Raw genomic sequence first — 22,706 nt, 5'->3', positions numbered from 1 at the left:
CAGGTTACACAGCTGGTTACACAGCAGGTTATACAGCAGGTTATACAGCTGGTTATACAGCAGGTTACACAGCAGGTTACACAGCAGGTTATACAGCAGGTTACACAGCAGGTTATACAGCTGGTTATACAGCTGGTTATACAGCAGGTTACACAGCTTTTACTGCTGCTGAGAGATCCTGAAAGATCGGCACTTTTCTGGCATTTCGCCTACGACTATAAAGCGGTTTTACCTATTGTTCTCTAGCTTATTACACTTGCTGCAAGCTACTTTTATTTGCTCATATCGACTGTCTGTGGTATTGAAGCCGCATCCCTCGAACGTGATGACTGTTCCCCCAGATTTCGGGCCCTTCTGTGGATACCATGTCTGAAAGGAGACGGAGACAGCTAGCACCAGTAGACGTTTACTTGTACGTCATTCAAATCAGGAAGGGAAATAGATTTGTATGTTCAGTCATAAACATTTTGATGTATTCACGTTTTACAGACCATTGTGTTGTCTGGGTTATTATACGTCGTCACATCTTCTGTTCATGCCCCGGCTTCTTCTACTCCGATGAAGCTAAAGGAAAATGTGAAGCCAGACTGTGATGTACGGAATGCAGAATGAAGCGTGTAATTATCGACCCGTCTTAGATGTTAGTGTGTGAAGATCTTAAGCTCCATCTGGGTACCTAGACTTTACACGTGTTAGATGTTGGTGGGTACAGATCTTAGGCTCCGTCTGAGTACCTAGACTTTACTCGTGTTAGATGTTGGTGGGTGCAGATCTTAAGCTTTGTTTGAGTACCTGGACTTTACACGTGTTGTTTACGCATGCCTCTCGGAACATACAACCTTTGCACCAACCACAACGAAGAGTACGACTACATTCCTCACAGCGTTTGCCTTCACAGATGTCGACCTCCTTCATCTGGAAGTACAGTGACACAATTTACAGTCAGTATATCATGACCAACGTTACTATTTACCATGTGCTGGAGTAGCCTAGTGGTTAAAGCGTTCGGTCGTCACGCCAAAGACCCGGGTTCGATACCTTACATGGGTCCATTGTGTGAAGCCCATTTCTGGTGTCCCCCGCCGTGATATTGCAGGAATATTGATAAAAGCGGGATAAAACTAAGCTCACTCACTCACTCTTTTATAACATAACCCCAAGTGTTTTCTTATGTACAAGAAGGAGCTGATGTCATTGCGGTTTCTCGTCTATTGCTGGAAAAATGTGAGGACACAATGACTCTCTTAATATTCAGTCGTTCCCATACTTGTTAAAATACATATCTACATACATATGATGAAACAAAAACACTACTCGCCTTGGTGTCAAAGAGACGCAGGGAGTCTTTCCTGTCTCGGACGACGATAGAATGTGGCGGGAAACTGTCACTGACGTCGCCGCTTAACGTAAGGTTGCCATCACTTGCATTCTATGAAAATACATTAATGAAGAAGTGTTTGTTGTCATGAAAAGCTTAATGGTGTGAATCTAAAAATGTTAAGAAGTATGAAATGACGTTTGTTTATTGGGTATACTTCATTAGGTGTTGAAATCTTTGCCAATATGATACCGTGTTTCTGTATAAAGGTTCTCTGAATAAGAAGTCGTCTTTTCATCACTACTTTTTAAGCATACTATAAAAATACTTAACTAGTGTCAATCGAGGTCATAACCTTACTTTCAGAGACATCGACACTACCACACACAGATCGACAAGGACTTCACTCACACTACCACAAACAGGTCGACAAGGACTTCACTTACACTTCCACAAACAGGTCGACAATGACTTCATTCACACTACCACAAACAGGTCAACAAGAACTTCACTTACACTTCCACAAACAGGTCGACAAGGACTTCACTCACACTACCACAAACAGGTCGACAAGGACTTCACTCACACTACTACAAACAGGTCGACAATGACTTCACTCACACTACCACAAACAGGTCGACAAGGACTTCACTTACACTTCCACAAACAGGTCGACAATGACTTCATTCACACTACCACAAACAGGTCAACAAGAACTTCACTTACACTTCCACAAACAGGTCGAAAAGGACTTCACTCACACTACCACAAACAGGTCGACAAGGACTTCACTCACACTACTACAAACAGGTCGACAATGACTTCACTCACACTACTACAAACAGGTCGACAAGGACTTCATTCACACTACCATAAATAGGTCGACAAGGACTTCACTCACACTACCACAAACAGGTCGACAAGGACTTCATTCACACTACTACAAACAGGTCGACAAGGACTTCACTCACACTACCATAAATAGGTCGACAAGGACTTCACTCACACTACCACAAACAGGTCGACAAGGACTTCACTCACACTACCACAAACAGGTCGGCAATGACTTCACTCACACTACTACAAACAGGTCGACAAGGTCTTCCCTCACACTACTACAAACAGGTCCACAAGGACTTCCCTCACACTACTACAAACAGGTCGACAAGGACTTCACTCACACAACCACAAACAAGTCGACAAGGACTTCATTCACACTGCCACAAACAGGTCGACCATGACTTCACTCACATTACCACAAACAGGTCGACAAGGACTTCACTCACACAACCACAAACAGGTCGACAAGAACTTCGCTCACACTACCACAAACAGGTCGACAAGAAGGTCGATCGTGTGGCAGACATCCATGCTACCACAAACAGGTCGACAAGGACTTTACGCATGCTACCACAAACAGGTCGACAAGGACTTCACTCACACTACCACAAATAGGTCGACAAGAAAGTCGCTCGTGTGACAGACAGACCACAAACAGGTCGACAAGGACTTCACTCACACTACTACAAACTGGTGGACAAGGACTTCACTCACACTACCACAAACAGGTCGACAAGGACTTCACTCACACTACCATTAACAGGTCGACAATGACTTCATCCACACTACTACAAACAGGTCGAAAAGGACTTCACTCACACTACTACAAACAGGTTGACAAGGACTTCACTCACACTACCACAAACAGGTCGACAAGAAAGTCATTCGTGCACATTTGGTCGACCAGAGCAAAATAGACAAGACAACCGCACCCACCTCCACCATATAAAACCACACAACAGGTCACTAGACCATATCCAGTCGGAAGAGCGTCTTACCGTAAATTGCAGTAGATCTCCATCGGAAGTGGCAACGATGACCTTTCCGTCTTCACTCGACAGAACTGTGGCGATTACAGTGGTTTTGTTTCTGTAGACCGAGTTGAATTTTTCCGGTGGTAGCTTGTTAAGGAGATTATCGTGTTCCTGTATTTTGCATGCACCTTGAGATTGTCCCGGTTGGCACATTGATTGCTTTGCTTCACCATCAACCTTTTTCCAAACATAATAATGTGAACATTGTTGAGAGTATGTGTGGTGTATTACATAAGATGTATACGATACTGGGTGAGGTGAGGTGAAATTGGGTTTAACGTCGTGCTTGAAAATATTTCGCTCATATGACGACGTGAATGCGTGTGTTTGTGTAGGTGCGTCTGCTTGTACTAGTCCAAACTTCAGTTTTATAGTGCTAGCCCACTGAGATACCATGCCGCAGTGAAGCATGAATACCCCACTCAGACAAATTATACTGACTCCGAGCCAACCAGTCCTTGTTGTACCCATTAATGTTGAGCGCCAGGCAGGGCCCAACAAGTACCATATTTTAACGTCTTTTGGTATGACGCGGTCGGGGATCGAACCCGCGACCTTCCGCTCTCCGGGCGGACGCTCTAACTACTACACCACGGAGGCGGTCGTATACGATACTGGAGGTCGGTGGGGTATCCTAGTGGTTAAGGCGCCGCTCGTCACGCCGAAGACCCGGGCTCGATTCCCCAATTGGTACAATGTGCGAAGCCAGTTTCTGGTGTTACCCCGCGATCATATTGCTGAAATATTGCTGAAAGCGACGTAAAACCAAGCTCACTCACTCACGATACAAGAGGTATGCTGCAAAGCATCAAACACACTATCAATCTCTTTCCGTTCTAGCAAAATTCGATGGAAATAGTCAGCAGAAATCTTTATTGTACGATTACAACGATATCATAGTTACGATTAAATATTGATGATGCCAAGTGTTGATAATAAGGTGAGCGTACAGACACACCGCACTGATATATTACAGGGAGTGAGTGAGTTTAGTTTTACGCCGCACGCAGCAATATTCCAACTATATGACGGCGGTCTGTAAATAATCGAGGCTGGATCAGACAATCCAGTGATCAACAACATAAGCATCGATCTACGCATTTGAGATACGTTAATATGTGTCAACCAAGTCAGCGAGCCTGACCACCCGATCCCGTTAGTTGCCTCTTACGACAAGCACGGGTGGCTGAAAACAAATTCTAACCTTGATTTTCACAGGTTTGGGAAGCTTAATCTCTGTTGTTGATGGGCAAATATCTGCGTTACTTACTGCCATTGTCACTGCTCTTTTTTGTGATACTGGCGCTGTAATTCCTTTGTAATTTGTATTGATGTGCAAACATTGTACAGTACAACTGTTATTTGCTAAACGTTTTAACAGTTCAGGTAGCTGTTGCCAATGACACACACCACAGGTATCGTGGACCTACATGAAACATGGTTACGGAGGGGGATGTGTTATCTGTTATCAGTTATCTATTGACATTTACTGATAATCGTCAAATACTTGTATTTCCCGAACAATCGTAAAAGGTCACATTTGGCCATGGCGTAGGCTTTTAAAATTATTCAAAATCAACCATTTATGAGGGAGATTATGCAAAATGTACATCATTAAGAAGTTAACGCAACAATGTTGCCAACATATTTCTCAATAGGAAGCACACACTCCACGCGGAGTTACACGGCACTTGCCAAAGGACAGGACAGGCGACGCTCCAGCTTCACTTCGACTCAATAATAATCATGGATCATGTAGCATTCCTCACTTATTTTGGGTCACCCATGAAGGCCCGGGTTAGATTTTATCTTCAGCAATCCATGCTTGTCGTAAGAGGCGACTTACGGGATCGGGTGGTCAGGCTCGCTGACCTGGTTGACACATGTCATCGTATCCCGATTGCGTAGATCGATGCTTATGTTGTCGATCACTGGATTGTCTGGTCCAGCCTCGATTATTTACAGACCGCCGCCATATAGTTTGAATCGAAACTCATTCACTCACTCATTCTTATTTTGGGTCATGTTGGGAAAAAATATTACTTCTGACGAAAACGTATGAGAACTATAGTAGATATAGATACTGAACATAGGTATCACAGCTGATTCAATTTTTTTCGAAATTTGAAGTTTTGAAAGTTTACAGGCGCGCTTTTTTCACTCAAGGCATAAGCTTGATCTTACAGAAATATGTCACCAACGGTTCTGGATACTTTACAAATATTGTGTATTTTATCTGTTGAACAACATGGCTGTCTTCATTCAGAACCGGGGTCGTGGGGTAGCCTGGTGGTTAAAGTGTTCGCTCGTCACGCCGAAGACCTGGGTTCGATTCCCCAAATGGAAATAATGTATGAAGCCCAATTCTCGTGTCCGCCGCCGTGATGTTTCTGGATTACTCCTCAAAGCGGCGTAAAACTTAACTCACTCACTCACTCTAGGAGGACAATGGTGTTTAATCACTGAAATAGTCAGTTTGAGGATTTGTTGAAATCCTTGTAAACGAGCCTTAATTTATCAAAATGTATAATTGAAGGGACACGATAATTTGGGCAATGATTTGGGTCTGTTTCTGGTGTTCCCCGCCTTGATATTCCTGGGATATAGCGAAAAGCGGTGTAATACCATACACCATATCTCTCACATGGGTATTGGCTAAACAATTTGTATTTTGTACCGACCTCAACCAGGAAGAACTGAAAGGACATTCCTATATGAAATCATGCCTTTCTGTTGCACAATACTATAAGGTAAAAATGCATCTTCTGAACAATGAAGGTATAATAAACTCCTTATTGAGAACTGCGATTATTTCGTGGTAGAAAGGATGCTATGACTGCTTGGTAATAAATCAAGAGATATAGAGCATAATGGTAGTTATAAAGCTATACCAATAGATGTATGCAACATTATCAAATAATGATTGATACCGGTGTAAGAATCTACACTGAAACGTCGATCTGGCAATAAACAAGAAACTGCTATCCATGAAGTCGTAAAGCTTGACAACAGTGCAAGAAATGTCTACAGCGTAATGTCGCTCTATGGAATAAACAAGAAGTTGTTATCCATAAGGTCGTACAGCTCAAAAACGCTGTAAGAATCTACATCGAAACGTCGCTCTATGCAACAAACAAAAAGTTGTTATCCATTAAGTGGAATGCTTCCTAATTGACCCACCAACTAGAATGCCGTTCAAACAATTGTCCAAAGTCCATCTGTCCATCTGTAATGTTGTCATGTTTCTGAGCAAGCAGCATTATGTCGACACTTCAGGCATGATCGGGTCTATACTTTTATTACACATTGATTTAGTTTCTTCTTTGAGTGGAATATTAAAAGTTGCGAAGTAAAATATTGACAATCTTTATGGAATTTTTTGGGGGGTATGTCGTGAGTGCAACGTTTCGATACAGATTTTTCAACCATTCATGTTTCACAACGGAACAAGAATTTGACTGACTGACTGAGTTTGGTTTTACGCCGCTTTTAGCAATATTCCAGCAATATCACGGCGGGGGACACCAGAAATGGGCTTCACTCATTGTACCCATGTGGGGATTCGAACCCGGGTCTTCGGCGTGACGAGCCAACACTTTAACCACTAGACTACCCTACCGCCCCGAACAAGAATTTGAAGCTTCGTAATCACGCAATCTGTTATCTTTAAAGTTAGTCACTGTTGATCTTATTGAGTTCAGTGAGACTAGAATCATGTCACTGTTATCACCACGACCCGCAACATGTCAGTGTTATCACCACGACCCGCAACATGACAGTGCTATCACCACGACCCGCAACATGTCAGTGTTATCACCACGACCCACAACATGTCAGTGTTATCACCACGACCCGCAACATGTCAGTGTAATCACCCTGACCCGCAACATGTCAGTGTTATCACCACAACCGGAACATGTCAGTATTATCAATACGGCTCCCAACACATCAGTGTTATCACCAAGACTCCCAAGAAGTAAGTGTTATCACCACGACCCGCAACATGTCAGTGTTAACACCTCGACACGCAACATGTCAGTGTTATCACCACGACTCCCTACAAGTAAATGTTATCACCACGACCCGCAACATGTCAGTGATATCAATCCGGCTCCCAACACATCAATGTTATCACCAAGACTCCCAACAAGTCAGTGTTATCACCACGACCCGCAACATGTCAGTGTTATCAATGCGGTTCTCAACAGATCAGTGTTATCACCAAGACTCCCTACAAGTAAATGTTATCACCACGACCCGCAACATGTCAGTGTTATCACTGCGGCTCCCAACACATCAGTGTTATCACCAAGACTCCAAACAAGTAAGTGTTATCACCACGACCCGCAACATGTCAGTGTAATCACCCCGACCAACAACATGTCAGTGTTATCACCACGACCCGCAACATGTCAGTGTTATCACTGCACCTCCCAGCACATCAGTGTTATCACCAAGACTCCCAAGAAGTAAGTGTTATCACCACGACCCGCAACATGTCAGTGTTATCACCCCGACCCGTAACATGTCAGTGTTATCAATGTAGCTCCCAACACATCAGTGTTATCACCAAGACTCCCAAGAAGTAAGTGTTATCACCACGACCCGCGACATGTCAGTGTTATCACCCCGACCCGCAACATGTCAGTGTTATCACCCCGACCCGCAACATGTCAGTGTAATCACCCTAACCCGCAACATGGCAGTGTTATCACCACGACCCGCAACATGTCAGTGTAATCACCCTGACCCGCAACATGTCAGTGTTATCACCACGACCCGCAACATGTTAGTGTTATTACTGCGGCCCCCAACACATCAGTGTTACCACCAAGACTCCCAACAAGTAAGTGTTATCACCACGACCCGCAACATGTCAGTGTTATCACCACGACCCACAACATGCCAGTGTTATCACCACGATCCAAAAAGTCAGTGTTATCACCACGATCCGCAACATGTCAGTGTTATCACCACGACCCGCAACATGTCAGTGTTATCACCACGACCCGCAACATGTCAGTGTAATCACCCTGACCCGCAACATGTCAGTGTTATCACCACGACCCGCAACATGTTAGTGTTATTACTGCGGCTCCCAACACATCAGTGTTATCACCAAGACTCCCAACAAGTAAGTGTTATCACCACGACCCGCAACATGTCAGTGTTATCACCACGACCCGCAACATGCCAGTGTTATCACCACGATCCAAAAAGTCAGTGTTATCACCACGATCCGCAACATGTCAGTGTTATCACCACGACCCGACACATGTCAGTGTCATCACCCCGACTCCCTACAGGTAAATGTTATCACCACGACCCGCAACATGTCAGTGTTATCATCACGGTCCGCAACATGTCAGTGTTATCACCACGATCCGCAACATGTCAGTGTTATCACCACGACCCGCAACATGTCAGTGTTATCACCACGACACCCAACAAGTAAGTGTTATCACCACGACCCGCAACATGTCAGTGTTATCACCTAGATCCGCAACATGTCAGTGTTATCACCTCGACCCACAACAAGTAAGTGTTATCACCTGGACCCGCAACATGTCAGCGTTATCACCACGACCCGCAACATGTCAGTGTTATCACCACGACCCGCAACATGTCAATGTTACCACCAGAACCCGCAACATGTCAGTGTTATCACCACGACCCGCAACATGTCAGTGTTATCACCACAACCCGCAACATGTCAGTGTTATCACCACAACCTGCAACATGTCAGTGTTATCACCAATGCTCCCAACAAGTAAGTGTTATCACCACGACCCGCAACATGTCAGTGTTATCACCACGACCCGCAACATGTCAGTGTTATCACCACGACCCGCAACATGGCAGTGTTATCACCACAACTCCTTACAAGTAAATGTTATCACCACGACCCGCAACATGTCAGTGTTATCACCACGACTCCCTACAAGTAAATGCGGCTCCCAACACATCAGTGTTATCCCCAAGACTCCCTACAAGTAAGTGTTATCACCACGACCCACAACATGCCAGTGTTATCACCACGATCCAACATGTCAGAGTTAACACCACGACTCGCAACATGTCAGTGTTATCACCACCACCCGCAACATGTCTGTGTGATCACCACGACCCGCAACATGTCAGTGTTATCACGACGACCCGCAACATGTCAGTGTTATCACTGCGGCTCCCAACACATCAGTGTTATCACCACGACTCCATGCAAGGAAGTGTTATCACCACGACCCGCATCATGTGAGTGCTACCACCACGATCCAACATGTCAGTGTTATCACAACGACCCGCAACATGTCAGTGTTATCACCTAGATCCGCAACATGTCAGTGTTATCACCTCGACTCACAACAAGTAAGTGTTATCACCTGGACCCGCAACATGTCAGCGTTATCACCACGACCCGCAACATGTCAGTGTTACCACCAGAACCCGCAACATGTCATTGTTATCACCACGACCCGCAACATGTCAGTGTTACCACCACAACCCGCAACATGTCAGTGTTATCACCACAACCTGCAACATGTCAGTGTTATCACCAATGCTCCCAACAAGTAAGTGTTATCACCACGACCCGCAACATGTCAGTGTTATCACCACGACCCGCAACATGGCAGTGTTATCACCACGACCCGCAACATGGCAGTGTTATCACCACGACCCGCAACATGTCCGTGTTATCACCACGACCCACAACATGTCAGTGTTATCACCACGACCCGCAACATGTCAGTGTTATCACTGCGGCTCCCAACACATCAGTGTTATCACCACGACTCCATGCAAGGAAGTGTTATCACCACGACCCGCATCATGTGAGTGCTACCACCACGATCCAACATGTCAGTGTTATCACAACGACCCGCAACATGTCAGTGTTATCACCTAGATCCGCAACATGTCAGTGTTATCACCTCGACTCACAACAAGTAAGTGTTATCACCTTGACCCGCAACATGTCAGCGTTATCACCACGACCCGCAACATGTCAGTGTTACCACCAGAACCCGCAACATGTCATTGTTATCACCACGACCCGCAACATGTCAGTGTTACCACCACAACCCGCAACATGTCAGTGTTATCACCACAACCTGCAACATGTCAGTGTTATCACCAATGCTCCCAACAAGTAAGTGTTATCACCATGACCCGCAACATGTCAGTGTTATCACCACGACCCGCAACATGGCAGTGTTATCACCACGACCCGCAACATGGCAGTGTTATCACCACGACCCGCAACATGTCCGTGTTATCACCACGACCCACAACATGTCAGTGTTATCACCACGACCCGCAACATGTCAGTGTTATCACTGCGGCTCCCAACACATCAGTGTTATCACCACGACTCCATGCAAGGAAGTGTTATCACCACGACCCGCATCATGTGAGTGCTACCACCACGATCCAACATGTCAGTGTTATCACAACGACCCGCAACATGTCAGTGTTATCACCTAGATCCGCAACATGTCAATGTTATCACCTCGACTCACAACAAGTAAGTGTTATCACCTGGACCCGCAACATGTCAGCGTTATCACCACGACCCGCAACATGTCAGTGTTATCACCACGACCCGCAACATGTCAATGTTACCACCAGAACCCGCAACATGTCATTGTTATCACCACGACCCGCAACATGTCAGTGTTATCACCACGACCCGCAACATGGCAGTGTTATCACCACGACCCGCAACATGGCAGTGTTATCACCACAACTCCTTACAAGTAAATGTTATCACCACGACCCGCAACATGTCAGTGTTATCACCACGACTCCCTACAAGTAAATGCGGCTCCCAACACATCAGTGTTATCCCCAAGACTCCCTACAAGTAAGTGTTATCACCACGACCCACAACATGCCAGTGTTATCACCACGATCCAACATGTCAGGGTTAACACCACGACCCGCAACATGTCAGTGTTATCACCACGACCCGCAACATGTCAGTGTTATCACTGCGGCTCCCAACGCATCAGTGTTATCACCACGACTCCATGCAAGGAAGTGTTATCACCACGACCCGCATCATGTGAGTGCTACCACCACGATCCAACATGTCAGTGTTATCACAACGACCCGCAACATTCCAGTGTTATCACCACGATCCAACAAGTCAGTGTTACCACTACAACCCGCAGCATGTCAGTGTTATCACCACGACCCGCAATATGTCAGTGTTATCACCACGACCAGCAACTTGTCAGTGTTACCACCATAACCCGCAATATGTCAGTTTTATCACCACTACCCGCAATATGTCAGTGTTATCACCACGACCCGCAACATGTCCGTGTTATCACCACGACCCGCAACATGTCAGTGTTATCACCACGACCCTCAGCTTGTCAGTGTTATTACCACGACCCGTAACATGTCAGTGTCATCACCACGTTTCCCAACACATCAGTGTTATCGACACGATCCGAAACGTGTCAGTGTTATCACCATGACCCGCAACGTGTCACTGGTATCACCACGACCCGCACCATGTCAGTATGATCACCTCAGCCTGCAACATGTCAGTGTTATCACCATGACCCACAACATGTCAGTGTTATCACCACGACCCGCAACATGTCAGTGTTATCACCACGACCCGCAACATGTCAGTGTTACCACCACGACCCGCAACATGTCAGAGTTACCACCACAACCCGCAACATGTCAGTGTTACCACCACGACCCGCAACATGTAAATGTTGTCAGCACAACCCGCAACACATCAGTGTTAACACCACGACCCGCAACATGTCAGTGTTATCACCACGTCCTGCAACATATCAGTGTTATGACCACGACTCCCAACTTAACCTTGTTTCGCGAGCAATTTTGACACCAATAAGCATTGTCTATTCCTTTGAGTTATTCCTTCATGGGTCTACAGTTCCGGGTTAGAATATTGATGGGGCGGTGGGGTAGCCTAGTGGTTAAAGCGTTGGCTCGTCACGCCGAAGGCCCGGGTTCGATTCCCCACATGGGCACAATATGTTAAGCCCATTTCTGGTGTCCCCCGCCGTGATATTGCTGGAAAATTGCTAAAAGCGGCGTAAAACTAAACTCAGTCAGTCAGTCAGTAGAATATTGATCTTCAGCAACCCATGCCTGTCGTAAAATTCGACTACCGGGTTCGGGTGGTCATTCTCGCTGACCTGGTTGACACATGTCTTCGTATCCCTATTGCGTAAATTGATGATCATACTGTTGATCATTGGATTGTCTGGTCCAGACTAGATTATTTACAGACAGCTATGTAGGTTGAACATTGATGAGCGCGGCGTAAAACAACACACAAATATATGTCTACTACAGTGTCTATTTGGACTTAAACAGCATGGGGAGGTGTTTCACATTATGAGCAATCAGTAGATCGCCATGCAGACACAGGTGGGTGTTGTCTTACCTTAGGGTTACATATGACATCTGCCCACGTCACGTTTTCAGATGTTTTGAGTTCCAGTGCATCAGAACCTACTTTCTTAAGGTGATCAAACCTATACTGGCAAAGAACGGATCCTAGGGAGGGATCTTTCACAAATTCAGTTCCGTTAGCGTTCCTTCCAAAACTCACAGTTATGGAGCTTCCGGTATCCGCCATAGCCAGGCCAAGGTTGAATGTGGTGTGGTCCATGGTTCTACAAGACAGTAACATGTCCACTACAGGCAACAAAGAACTGTCACTTGTGCAAAACATGATGAGTCGGGTTGAGACATTTGACGTTTCATTCTGGGTTGTAAGCAAATATGTGAAATTCTCCTTGGTGAATCCTGATATGAACTTTAAATCGTATTTTCCTGTTGTTCTGGATGTGACAGACTGATTGTTACTGATGTTCATGCTGGGTGTGCCTTGTTCTGGGAGAGACAGACGTCGGTACGACAGCACGGGGACGGGCGACGTGGATGTACCAGTAATTGATGACGCTACTATCACTGTTACATTGCCAAGAAACAGCAGAACGGAACGGCTGTTGATGTAGCTGTCGTTAGTTCCATTGTTCATCCACTGCCTCTGAGTGATATTCAACGTATTGTACACAGCACAGAGACCGTCACGAGCTGTGGAGCACGCGAGCAGACGAGGTGAGCCAGGATGTAACGCCATCGCCATGACAGCATCACGGTCTCTTTCACCACCGCCCCAGCCAACACAGCTTATGAAAGTGAGATTTTCCGACCAGTGACTTATGCCCTTATCTCCAGCCGTATACACGTGTCCCGTCTTGGGATCTCTGATCACGTCATCTATACTGTCGTTCCAGAAGGGACATAATCCAGCTGCTATTGATAGGGAAAACACAGAAACAAGTAGACTGAAACCGCTCTCCCTGCAGTACACCATGCTTGTCTCTGACAAATTGGACACTATTAAGACGCAATTACTCACAGTCAGTTCGCCATTATCACATTATCTGGTGTTCTTAAATCTAAAAAGCAACGGTTTGTACGACCCAGCGCTTCATTACGAATCCGAAGGAGCTTCTCATGTAGTGGTTCCAATAAGTCGAGATGCTGACTGACGAAAGTGTGGTAGAGTTCTATCTCAGCCCCGCAATCATGTCCATAATAGTTCCTCTTCGGTGAAGTCACAAACACTGTATACGCCCGGTGTCAGAGGTCAGATTTAAGCCATCAGTGCTACGGCTGCGTGAATGTTACTTCCTTGTACACAGCTGTGCATTTCACCGGAAACACTCCTACTGTGACAGTCTCTCTTCCTCTGTCATTGATACTAGTCAGCTGAAAGCCAAACCACGGAAGGCGAGCGATGCCGCGGTTTAGTATTAACACCATCGTTACGACTAGCGTGGCCTGAATGAATACTTGAGTAATAGAGTTGTGTTACATACCCTGCATACTTTTCTTGCAAAAGGTTAAACAGTATGGTCGGATTTGGTCTTCACAGCTGATCGTCCATGTTGATTTTCTAGGATGAAACCGCCTCCGCGGTCTAGTGGTTAGAGCGTTCGCCCGGAGAGCGGAAGGTCGCGGGTTCGATCCCCGACCGCGTCATACCAAAAGACGTTAAAATATTGTACTTGTTAGTCCCTGCCTGGCGCTCGGCATTACTGGGTACAACAAGGACTGGTCGGCTCGGAGTCAGTATAATGTGTCTGAGTGGGGTTTTCATGTTTCACTGCGGCATGGTATCTCAGTGGCCTAGCACTATAAAACCAGCTTCAGTTTGGGCTAGTACAAGCAGCCGCACATACACATGCACACGCATGCACGTCGTCATATGAGCGAAATATGCTCAAGCACGAAGTTAAACCAAATTTCACCTCACCTCCATGATGATCTTCCAAGCTTCTCTTGACAGTTGATGTTCATCGCTTCACAGCTGGACTTAACGGTTAATCCTTTCCAGCAAATCTTTACAGCTAATCTTGACAGTTGGTGTTCATCGCTTCACAGCTGGACTTAACGGTTGATCCTTTCCAGCTAATCTTTACAACTGATCTTGACAGTTAGTGTTTGCTGTTGGTCTTAACGGTTGATCCTTCCCAGCTAATCTTTACAGCTAATCTTGACAGTTGGTGTTCATCGCTTCACAGCTGGACTTAACGGTTGATCCTTTCCAGCTAATCTTTACAGCTGATCTTGACAGTTAGTGGTTGCTGCTGGTTTAACGGTTGATCCTTTCCAGCTAATCTTTACAGCTGATGTTGATAGTTAGTGTTCACAGCTGGTCTTAACCGCTAGTCTTGACGGCTGATCCTCCCCGCTGATCGTCCAGTTACTCTTTCAAGGTAGTATTCTTCGGCCGACTACCAAACCTAAAACAACGAGTAGATTCTCTCCGAACGCGTCTTTGAGTCAGCTGTAAACAACTTAACCTTTATTACACTGACCTGCCCATATTATCACCAAATTATAGAAGATAATATTAGGGACATGTGTAAACCCAGTCAGCGACCTTGACCACAACATCCCTTTAGTCGAATCTTACGACAAGCATGGGTTACTGAAGATCAATATTCTAAAAGGTACCTTCACGGTCACACGTAGTATGTAACAGTAGGGTCAACACGTAGTATGTAACAGTAGGGTCAACAGGTAGTATGTAATAGTAGGGTAAACACGTAGTATGTAACAGTAGGGTCAACACGTAGTATGTAACAGTAGGGTCAACACGTAGTATGTAACAGTAGGGTAAACACGTAGTATGTAACAGTAGGGTCAACACGTAGTATGTAACAGTAGGGTCAACACGTAGTGTGTAACGGTAGGGTCAACACGTAGTATGTAACAGTAGGGTCAACACGTAGTATGTAACAGTAGGGTCAACACGTAGTATGTAACGGTAGGGTCAACACGTAGTGTGTAACAGTAGGGTCAACACGTAGTGTGTAACAGTAGGGTAAACACGTAGTATGTAACAGTAGGGTCAACACGTAGTATGTAACAGTAGGGTCAACACGTAGTGTGTAACGGTAGGGTCAACACGTAGTGTGTAACAGTAGTGTCAACACGTAGTGTGTAACAGTAGGGTAAACACGTAGTGTGTAACAGTAGGGTCAACACGTAGTGTGTAACAGTAGGGTAAACACGTAGTATGTAACAGTAGGGTCAACAAGTAGTATGTAACGGTAGTGTCAACACGTAGTATGTAACAGTAGGGTCAACACGTAGTGTGTAACGGTAGGGTCAACACGTAGTATGTAACAGTAGGGTCAACACGTAGTATGTAACGGTAGGGTCAACACGTAGTGTGTAACAGTAGGGTCAACACGTAGTGTGTAACAGTAGTGTCAACACGTAGTGTGTAACGGTAGTGTCAACACGTAGTGTGTAACAGTAGGGTAAACACGTAGTATGTAACAGTAGGGTCAACACGTAGTATGTAACAGTAGGGTCAACACGTAGTATGTAACAGTAGGGTCAACACGTAGTATGTAACAGTAGGGTCAACACGTAGTATGTAACAGTAGGGTCAACACGTAGTATGTAACAGTAGGGTCAACACGTAGTATGTAACAGTAGTGTCAACACGTAGTATGTAACGGTAGGGTCAACACGTAGTGTGTAATAGTAGGGTAAACACGTAGTATGTAACAGTAGGGTCAACACGTAGTATGTAACAGTAGGGTCAACACGTAGTATGTAACAGTAGGGTCAACACGTAGTATGTAACAGTAGGGTCAACACGTAGTATGTAACAGTAGGGTCAACACGTAGTATGTAACAGTAGTGTCAACACGTAGTATGTAACGGTAGGGTCAACACGTAGTGTGTAATAGTAGGGTAAACACGTAGTATGTAACAGTAGGGTCAACACGTAGTGTGTAATAGTAGGGTAAACACGTAGTATGTAACGGTAGTGTCAACACGTAGTATGTAACAGTAGGGTCAACACGTAGTATGTAACAGTAGGGTCAACACGTAGTATGTAACGGTAGGGTCAACACGTAGTGTGTAACAGTAGTGTCAACACGTAGTGTGTAACGGTAGGGTCAACACGTAGTATGTAACAGTAGGGTCAACACGTAGTGTGTAACAGTAGGTCAACACGTAGTGTGTAACGGTAGAGTCAGCACGTAGTGTGTAACGGTAGGATCAACACGTAGTGTGTAACAGTAGAGATCAACACGTAGTGTGTAACAGTAGGGTCAACACGTAGTGTGTAACAGTAGAGGTCAACACGTAGTGTGTAACAGTAGTAAGTCAACACGTAGTGTGTAACAGTAGAGTCAACACGTAGTGTGTAACAGTAGAGGTCAACACGTAGTGTGTAACAGTAGAGGTAAACACGTAGTATGTAACAGTAGGGTCAACACGTAGTATGTAACAGTAGGGTCAACACGTAGTGTGTAACAGTAGAGTCAACACGTAGTGTGTAACAGTAGAGGTCAACACGTAGTGTGTAACAGTAGAGGTCAACACGTGGTGTGTAACAGTAGGGTCAACACGTAGTGTGTGTAACAGTAGGGTCACACGTAGTGTGTAACAGTAGGGTCAACACGTAGTGTGTAACAGTAGGGTCAACACGTAGTGTGTAACAGTAGGGTCAACACGTGTGTAACGGTAGGGTCAACACGTAGTGTGTAACAGTAGAAGTCAACACGTAGTAGTATGTAACAGTAGGGTCAACACGTAGTATGTAACAGTAGGGTCAACACGTAGTATGTAACGGTAGGGTCAACACGTAGTGTGTAACACTAGGGTCAACACGTAGTGTGTAACAGTAGTGTCAACACGTAGTGTGTAACGGTAGTGTCAACACGTAGTGTGTAACAGTAGGTAAACACGTAGTATGTAACAGTAGGGTCAACACGTAGTATGTAACAGTAGGGTCAACACGTAGTATGTAACAGTAGTGTCAACACGTAGTATGTAACGGTAGGGTCAACACGTAGTGTGTAATAGTAGGAGTAAACACGTGGTATGTAACAGTAGAGGTCAACACGTAGTGTGTAACAGTAAGTCAACACGTAGTATGTAACTGTAGGGTCAACACGTAGTGTGTAACAGTAGAGATAAACACGTAGTATGTAACAGTAGAGGGTCACACGTAGTATGTAACAGTAGGGTCAACACGTAGTGTGTAACAGTAGAGATCAACACGTAGTGTGTAACAGTAGGAGTCAACACGTAGTGTGTAACAGTAGGGTCAACACGTAGTGTGTAACAGTAGAGGTCAACACGTAGTGTGTAATAGTAGGTAACACGTAGTATGTAATAGTAGGGTAAACACGTAGTATGTAACAGTAGGGTCAACACGTAGTGTGTAACAGTAGGGTCAACACGTAGTATGTAACAGTAGGGTCAACACGTAGTATGTAACAGTAGGGTCAACACGTAGTGTGTAACAGTAGAGGTCAACACGTAGTGTGTAACAGTAGTCATCAAACATGTGGTGTGTAATAGTAGAGGTAAACACGTGGTATGTAACAGTAGGGTCAACACGTAGTGTGTAACAGTAGATGTCAACACGTAGTGTGTAACAGTAGGGTCAACACGTAGTGTGTAACAGTAGGGTCAACACGTAGTGTGTAACAGTAGGGTCAACACGTAGTATATAACAGTAGTGTCAACACGTAGTATGTAACGGTAGGGTCAACACGTAGTATATAACAGTAGGGTCAACACGTAGTATGTAACAGTAGGGTAAACACGTAGTATGTAACAGTAGGGTCAACACGTAGTATGTAACAGTAGGGTCAACACGTAGTGTGTAACAGTAGTGTCAACACGTAGTATGTAACAGTAGTGTCAACACGTAGTATGTAACGGTAGGGTCAACACGTAGTATATAACAGTAGGGTCAACACGTAGTATGTAACAGTAGTGTCAACACGTAGTATGTAACGGTAGGGTCAACACGTAGTATATAACAGTAGGGTCAACACGTAGTATGTAACAGTAGTGTCAACAAGTAGCATGTAAAAAATAGCGTTAACACGTAGTATGTTAAAAATTGGGTCAACACGTAGTATGTATTTGGAGGGTCAACACGTAGTATGTAATAGTGGGGTCAACACGTTGCATCTAATTCTAGGGTCAACACGAATGGAAAATACTAAACTGACGAGCAAAGAAAGTACACAGGTGTAATTGTTGTTGCAATCCCAAATATGCGTTCTAACTAATAAAATTATTGAAAAACATTGATTGTATAGAACGCAACCATCATGTTTCATTTGCCAAAATGCAACCAAAAACATTGTTACGTGTTTTGCACGAATTATTGCAAAATTGTGATTATTGTCCCATGCACCAGCACTTTTCTGACAGAGAGTATAAAACCTGTTTGTCGTGAAGACTGAATAATCACTTGACAGAAATCTCACGAGGAAATGCCAAGATTGACGTCGGCGCAACGAGAACGGGCCAAAGGAATGACACAAATGGGTGCTTTCAACAGCGATATTGCAAGGACATTGGGTTGCACAAGACAAACCATAATTCGGCTGTTTCACCGTTTCAGTACGACAGGCCAGATATGTGATCGACCCAGAAGTGGACATTCCAGAGTGACAACACCCCAAGAGGATCGCTATCTGCGGGTTATTCACCTACGCAACTGGATGTTGACGGTGACGTCATCAGAAGCCACATCATTGGGTCATCGCGTAAGCTGATTCACAGTGACATGACGACTTCGTCCTGCTAGCGCTGGCATGTATGGGCCTACCGACCGCTGCGTGGAATGGCGTTGACCTTCCAGCATCGTAGGAACCGTCTACAGTGGTAATCACTACATTGCAGTTTATTGTTAAAATGCCATTTTGCTGATAAAACACGTGTGTTGCAGTGTGCTTCAACATACATTTTCCATTTCATCAAAAGGTTTTGTTATTTTTATCTTATTGGAAGAAACACAACCTGTGTACTTTCTTTTGCACATCAGTTTATATGTTTGTTTACAGCTTAATAGGCATATTCTGATCATAGACAACTTTGTAAGATTTACATACTTTTGATTTTATTTGGTGGTTTCTCTGCCGTAGGATTTTGTTTTCTGCAAATAACACAGCCCTCCCAGGATCATATACACTCGATTCGCGAAGTGTCTGCTGCATGGGTCGTGACAATTTGTGCTGGCTATTTCTCCAAAGCTTGGAAATGTCAGGAGTTACTGTACTGTTTGGCTTTGGGTCGTTGAACATGTAAGATAAAGTATGTTAATGTGTTTTCGCCATTCGGCTATTTACTGTGTCACTTGTAAACGATGTTATTCATGGTAGCAATTCAACTGATTTACTCTGAGTGAGGTCGGATTGGGTATGGTGAGAGAGTGAGTTTAGTTTAGTTTATGTTAGGAGTTGAGGGGAAGCTATTGTTGGGATGAGGAGAGAGTATTGCTGGAATCAGGAGAGAATATTGTTATAATGAAGAGGGTCTACGTTTGGAGTTGAGGGGAAGCTATTGTTGGAATCAGGAGAGACTATTGCTGGAATCAGGAGAGAATATTGTTATAATGAAGAGTGTGTATGTTTGGAGTTGAGGGGAAGCTATTGTTGGAATGAGGAGAGACTATTGCAGGAATCAGGAGAGAAAATTGTTATAATGAAGAGGGTGTATGTTTAGGGTTGAAGGGGAAGCTATTGATGGAATGAGAAGAGAGTATTGTTGGAATCAGGAAAGTGTATTGTTATTATGAAGAGGGTGTATGTTTGGAGTTGGGGGGAAGGTATTGTTGGAACCAGGAGAGACTATTGCTGGCATCAGGAGTTAATATTGTTATAATGAAGAGGGTGTATGTTTGGAGTTGAGGTGAAGCTAATGTTGGAATGAGGAGAGGCTATTGCAGGAATCAGGAGAGAATATTATTATGATGAAGAGTATATAGGTGTATGTTTGGAGTTGAGGGGAAGCTATTGTTGGAATGAGAAGAGAGTATTGTTATAATGAAGAGGGTGTATGTTTGGAGTTGAGGGGAAGCTAATGATGGAATCAGGAGAGACTATTGCTGGAATCAGGAGAGAATATTGTTATAATAAAGAGGGTGTATGTTTGGAGTTGAGGGGAAGCTATTGTTGGGATGAGGAGAGAGGATTGCTGGAATCAGGAGAGAATATTGTTATAATGAAGAGTGTGTATGTTTGGAGTTGAGGGAAGGAATTGTTGGAAGAGGAGAGTATTGTTATAATGAAGAGGGTGTATGTTTGGAGTTGAGGGGAAGCTATTGATGGAATCAGGAGAGACTATTGCTGGAATCAGGTGAGAATATTGTTATAATGAAGAGTGTGTATGTTTGGAGTTGAGGGGAAGCTATTGTTGGGATGAGAAGAGAGTATTGTTATAATGAAGAGTGTGTATGTTTGGAGTTGAGGGGAAGCTATTGAAGGAATCAGGAGAGACTATTGCTGGAATCAGGAGAGAATATTGTTATAATGAAGAGGGTGTATGTTTGGAGTTGAGGGGAAGCTATTGTTGGAATGAGGAGAGGCTATTGCAGGAATCAGGAGAGAATATTGTTATGATGAAGAGGGTGTATGTTTGGAGTTGAGGGGAAGCTATTGTTGGAATGAGGAGAGGCTATTGCAGGAATCAGGAGAGAATATTGTTATGATGAAGAGGGTGTATGTTTGGAGTTGAGGGGAAGCTATTGTTGGGATGAGGAGAGAGGATTGCTGGAATCAGGAGAGAATATTGTTATAATGAAGAGGGTGTATGTTTGGAGTTGAGGGGAAGCTATTGTCGGAATGAGAAGTATTGTTGGAATCAGGAGAGAATATTCTTATAATGAAGAGGGTGTATGTTTAGGGTTGAAGGGGAAGCTATTGATGGAATGAGAAGAGAGTATTGTTGGAATCAGGAAAGTGTATTGTTATTATGAACAGGGTGTATATTTGGAGTTGGGGGGAAGGTATTGTTGGAACCAGGAGAGACTATTGCTGGCATCAGGAGTTAATATTGTTATAATGAAGAGGGTGTATGTTTGGAGTTGAGGTGAAGCTAATGTTGGAATGAGGAGAGGCTATTGCAGGAATCAGGAGAGAATATTGTTATGATGAAGAGGGTGTATGTTTGGAGTTGAGGGGAAGCTATTGTTGGAATGAGAAGAGAGTATTGTTATAATGAAGAGGGTGTATGTTTGGAGTTGAGGGGAAGCTATTGATGGAATCAGGAGAGACTATTGCTGGAATCAGGTGAGAATATTGTTATAATGAAGAGGGTGTATGTTTGGTTTGGAGGATGAGGAAGACTATTGTTGGGATGAGGAGAGAATATTGTTATAATGAAGAGTGTGTATGTTTGGAGTTGAGGGGAAGCTATTGAAGGAATCAGGAGAGACTATTGCTGGAATCAGGAGAGAATATTGTTATAATGAAGAGGGTGTATGTTTGGAGTTGAGGGGAAGCTATTGTTGGAATGAGAAGAGAGTATTGTTATAATGAAGAGGGTGTATGTTTGGAGTTGAGGGGAAGCTATTGATGGAATCAGGAGAGACTATTGCTGGAATCAGGAGAGAATATTGTTATAATGAAGAGGGTGTATGTTTGGAGTTGAGGGGAAGCTATTGTTGGGATGAGGAGAGACTATTGCTGGAATCAGGAGAGAATATTGTTATAATGAAGAGTGTGTATGTTTGGAGTTGAGGGGAAGCTATTGTCGGAATGAGAAGTATTGGTGGAATCAGGAGAGAATATTCTTATAATGAAGAGGGTGTATGTTTAGGGTTGAAGGGGAAGCTATTGATGGAATGAGAAGAGAGTATTGTTGGAATCAGGAAAGTGTATTGTTATTATGAACAGGGTGTATATTTGGAGTTGGGGGGAAGGTATTGTTGGAACCAGGAGAGACTATTGCTGGCATCAGGAGTTAATATTGTTATAATGAAGAGGGTGTATGTTTGGAGTTGAGGTGAAGCTAATGTTGGAATGAGGAGAGGCTATTGCAGGAATCAGGAGAGAATATTGTTATGATGAAGAGGGTGTATGTTTGGAGTTGAGGGGAAGCTATTGTTGGAATGAGAAGAGAGTATTGTTATAATGAAGAGGGTGTATGTTTGGAGTTGAGGGGAAGCTAATGATGGA

General features: G+C 44.3%; 1 protein-coding gene across 1 annotated transcript in view; it reads right to left on the bottom strand.

Annotated features, from left to right (window-relative positions):
- LOC124277855 (hepatocyte growth factor receptor-like) overlaps positions 1-13,874 on the bottom strand; it is a 33,331-nt gene extending 19,457 nt beyond the window's left edge. Inside the window, exons 1-5 of the mRNA XM_046713570.1 lie at positions 12,626-13,874; positions 3,157-3,369; positions 1,319-1,429; positions 793-915; positions 233-369 (exon numbers count right to left, since the gene is read on the bottom strand). Of these exons, the coding sequence (XP_046569526.1) occupies positions 233-369; positions 793-915; positions 1,319-1,429; positions 3,157-3,369; positions 12,626-13,564 (1,523 nt within the window). The 5' untranslated portion in view covers positions 13,565-13,874. The remainder of the gene's footprint in view (positions 1-232; positions 370-792; positions 916-1,318; positions 1,430-3,156; positions 3,370-12,625) is intronic.
- Between the last annotated feature and the right edge of the window lie 8,832 nt (positions 13,875-22,706).

Source organism: Haliotis rubra, unplaced genomic scaffold (assembly GCF_003918875.1).
Source record: "Haliotis rubra isolate DU_JTF1 unplaced genomic scaffold, ASM391887v1 Scf229, whole genome shotgun sequence".
In the NCBI taxonomy this organism is placed as follows: domain Eukaryota; kingdom Metazoa; phylum Mollusca; class Gastropoda; order Lepetellida; family Haliotidae; genus Haliotis; species Haliotis rubra.
The sequence above is the reverse complement of the archived record's forward strand: the minus strand, read 5'-3'. Positions and strand labels throughout refer to the sequence as shown.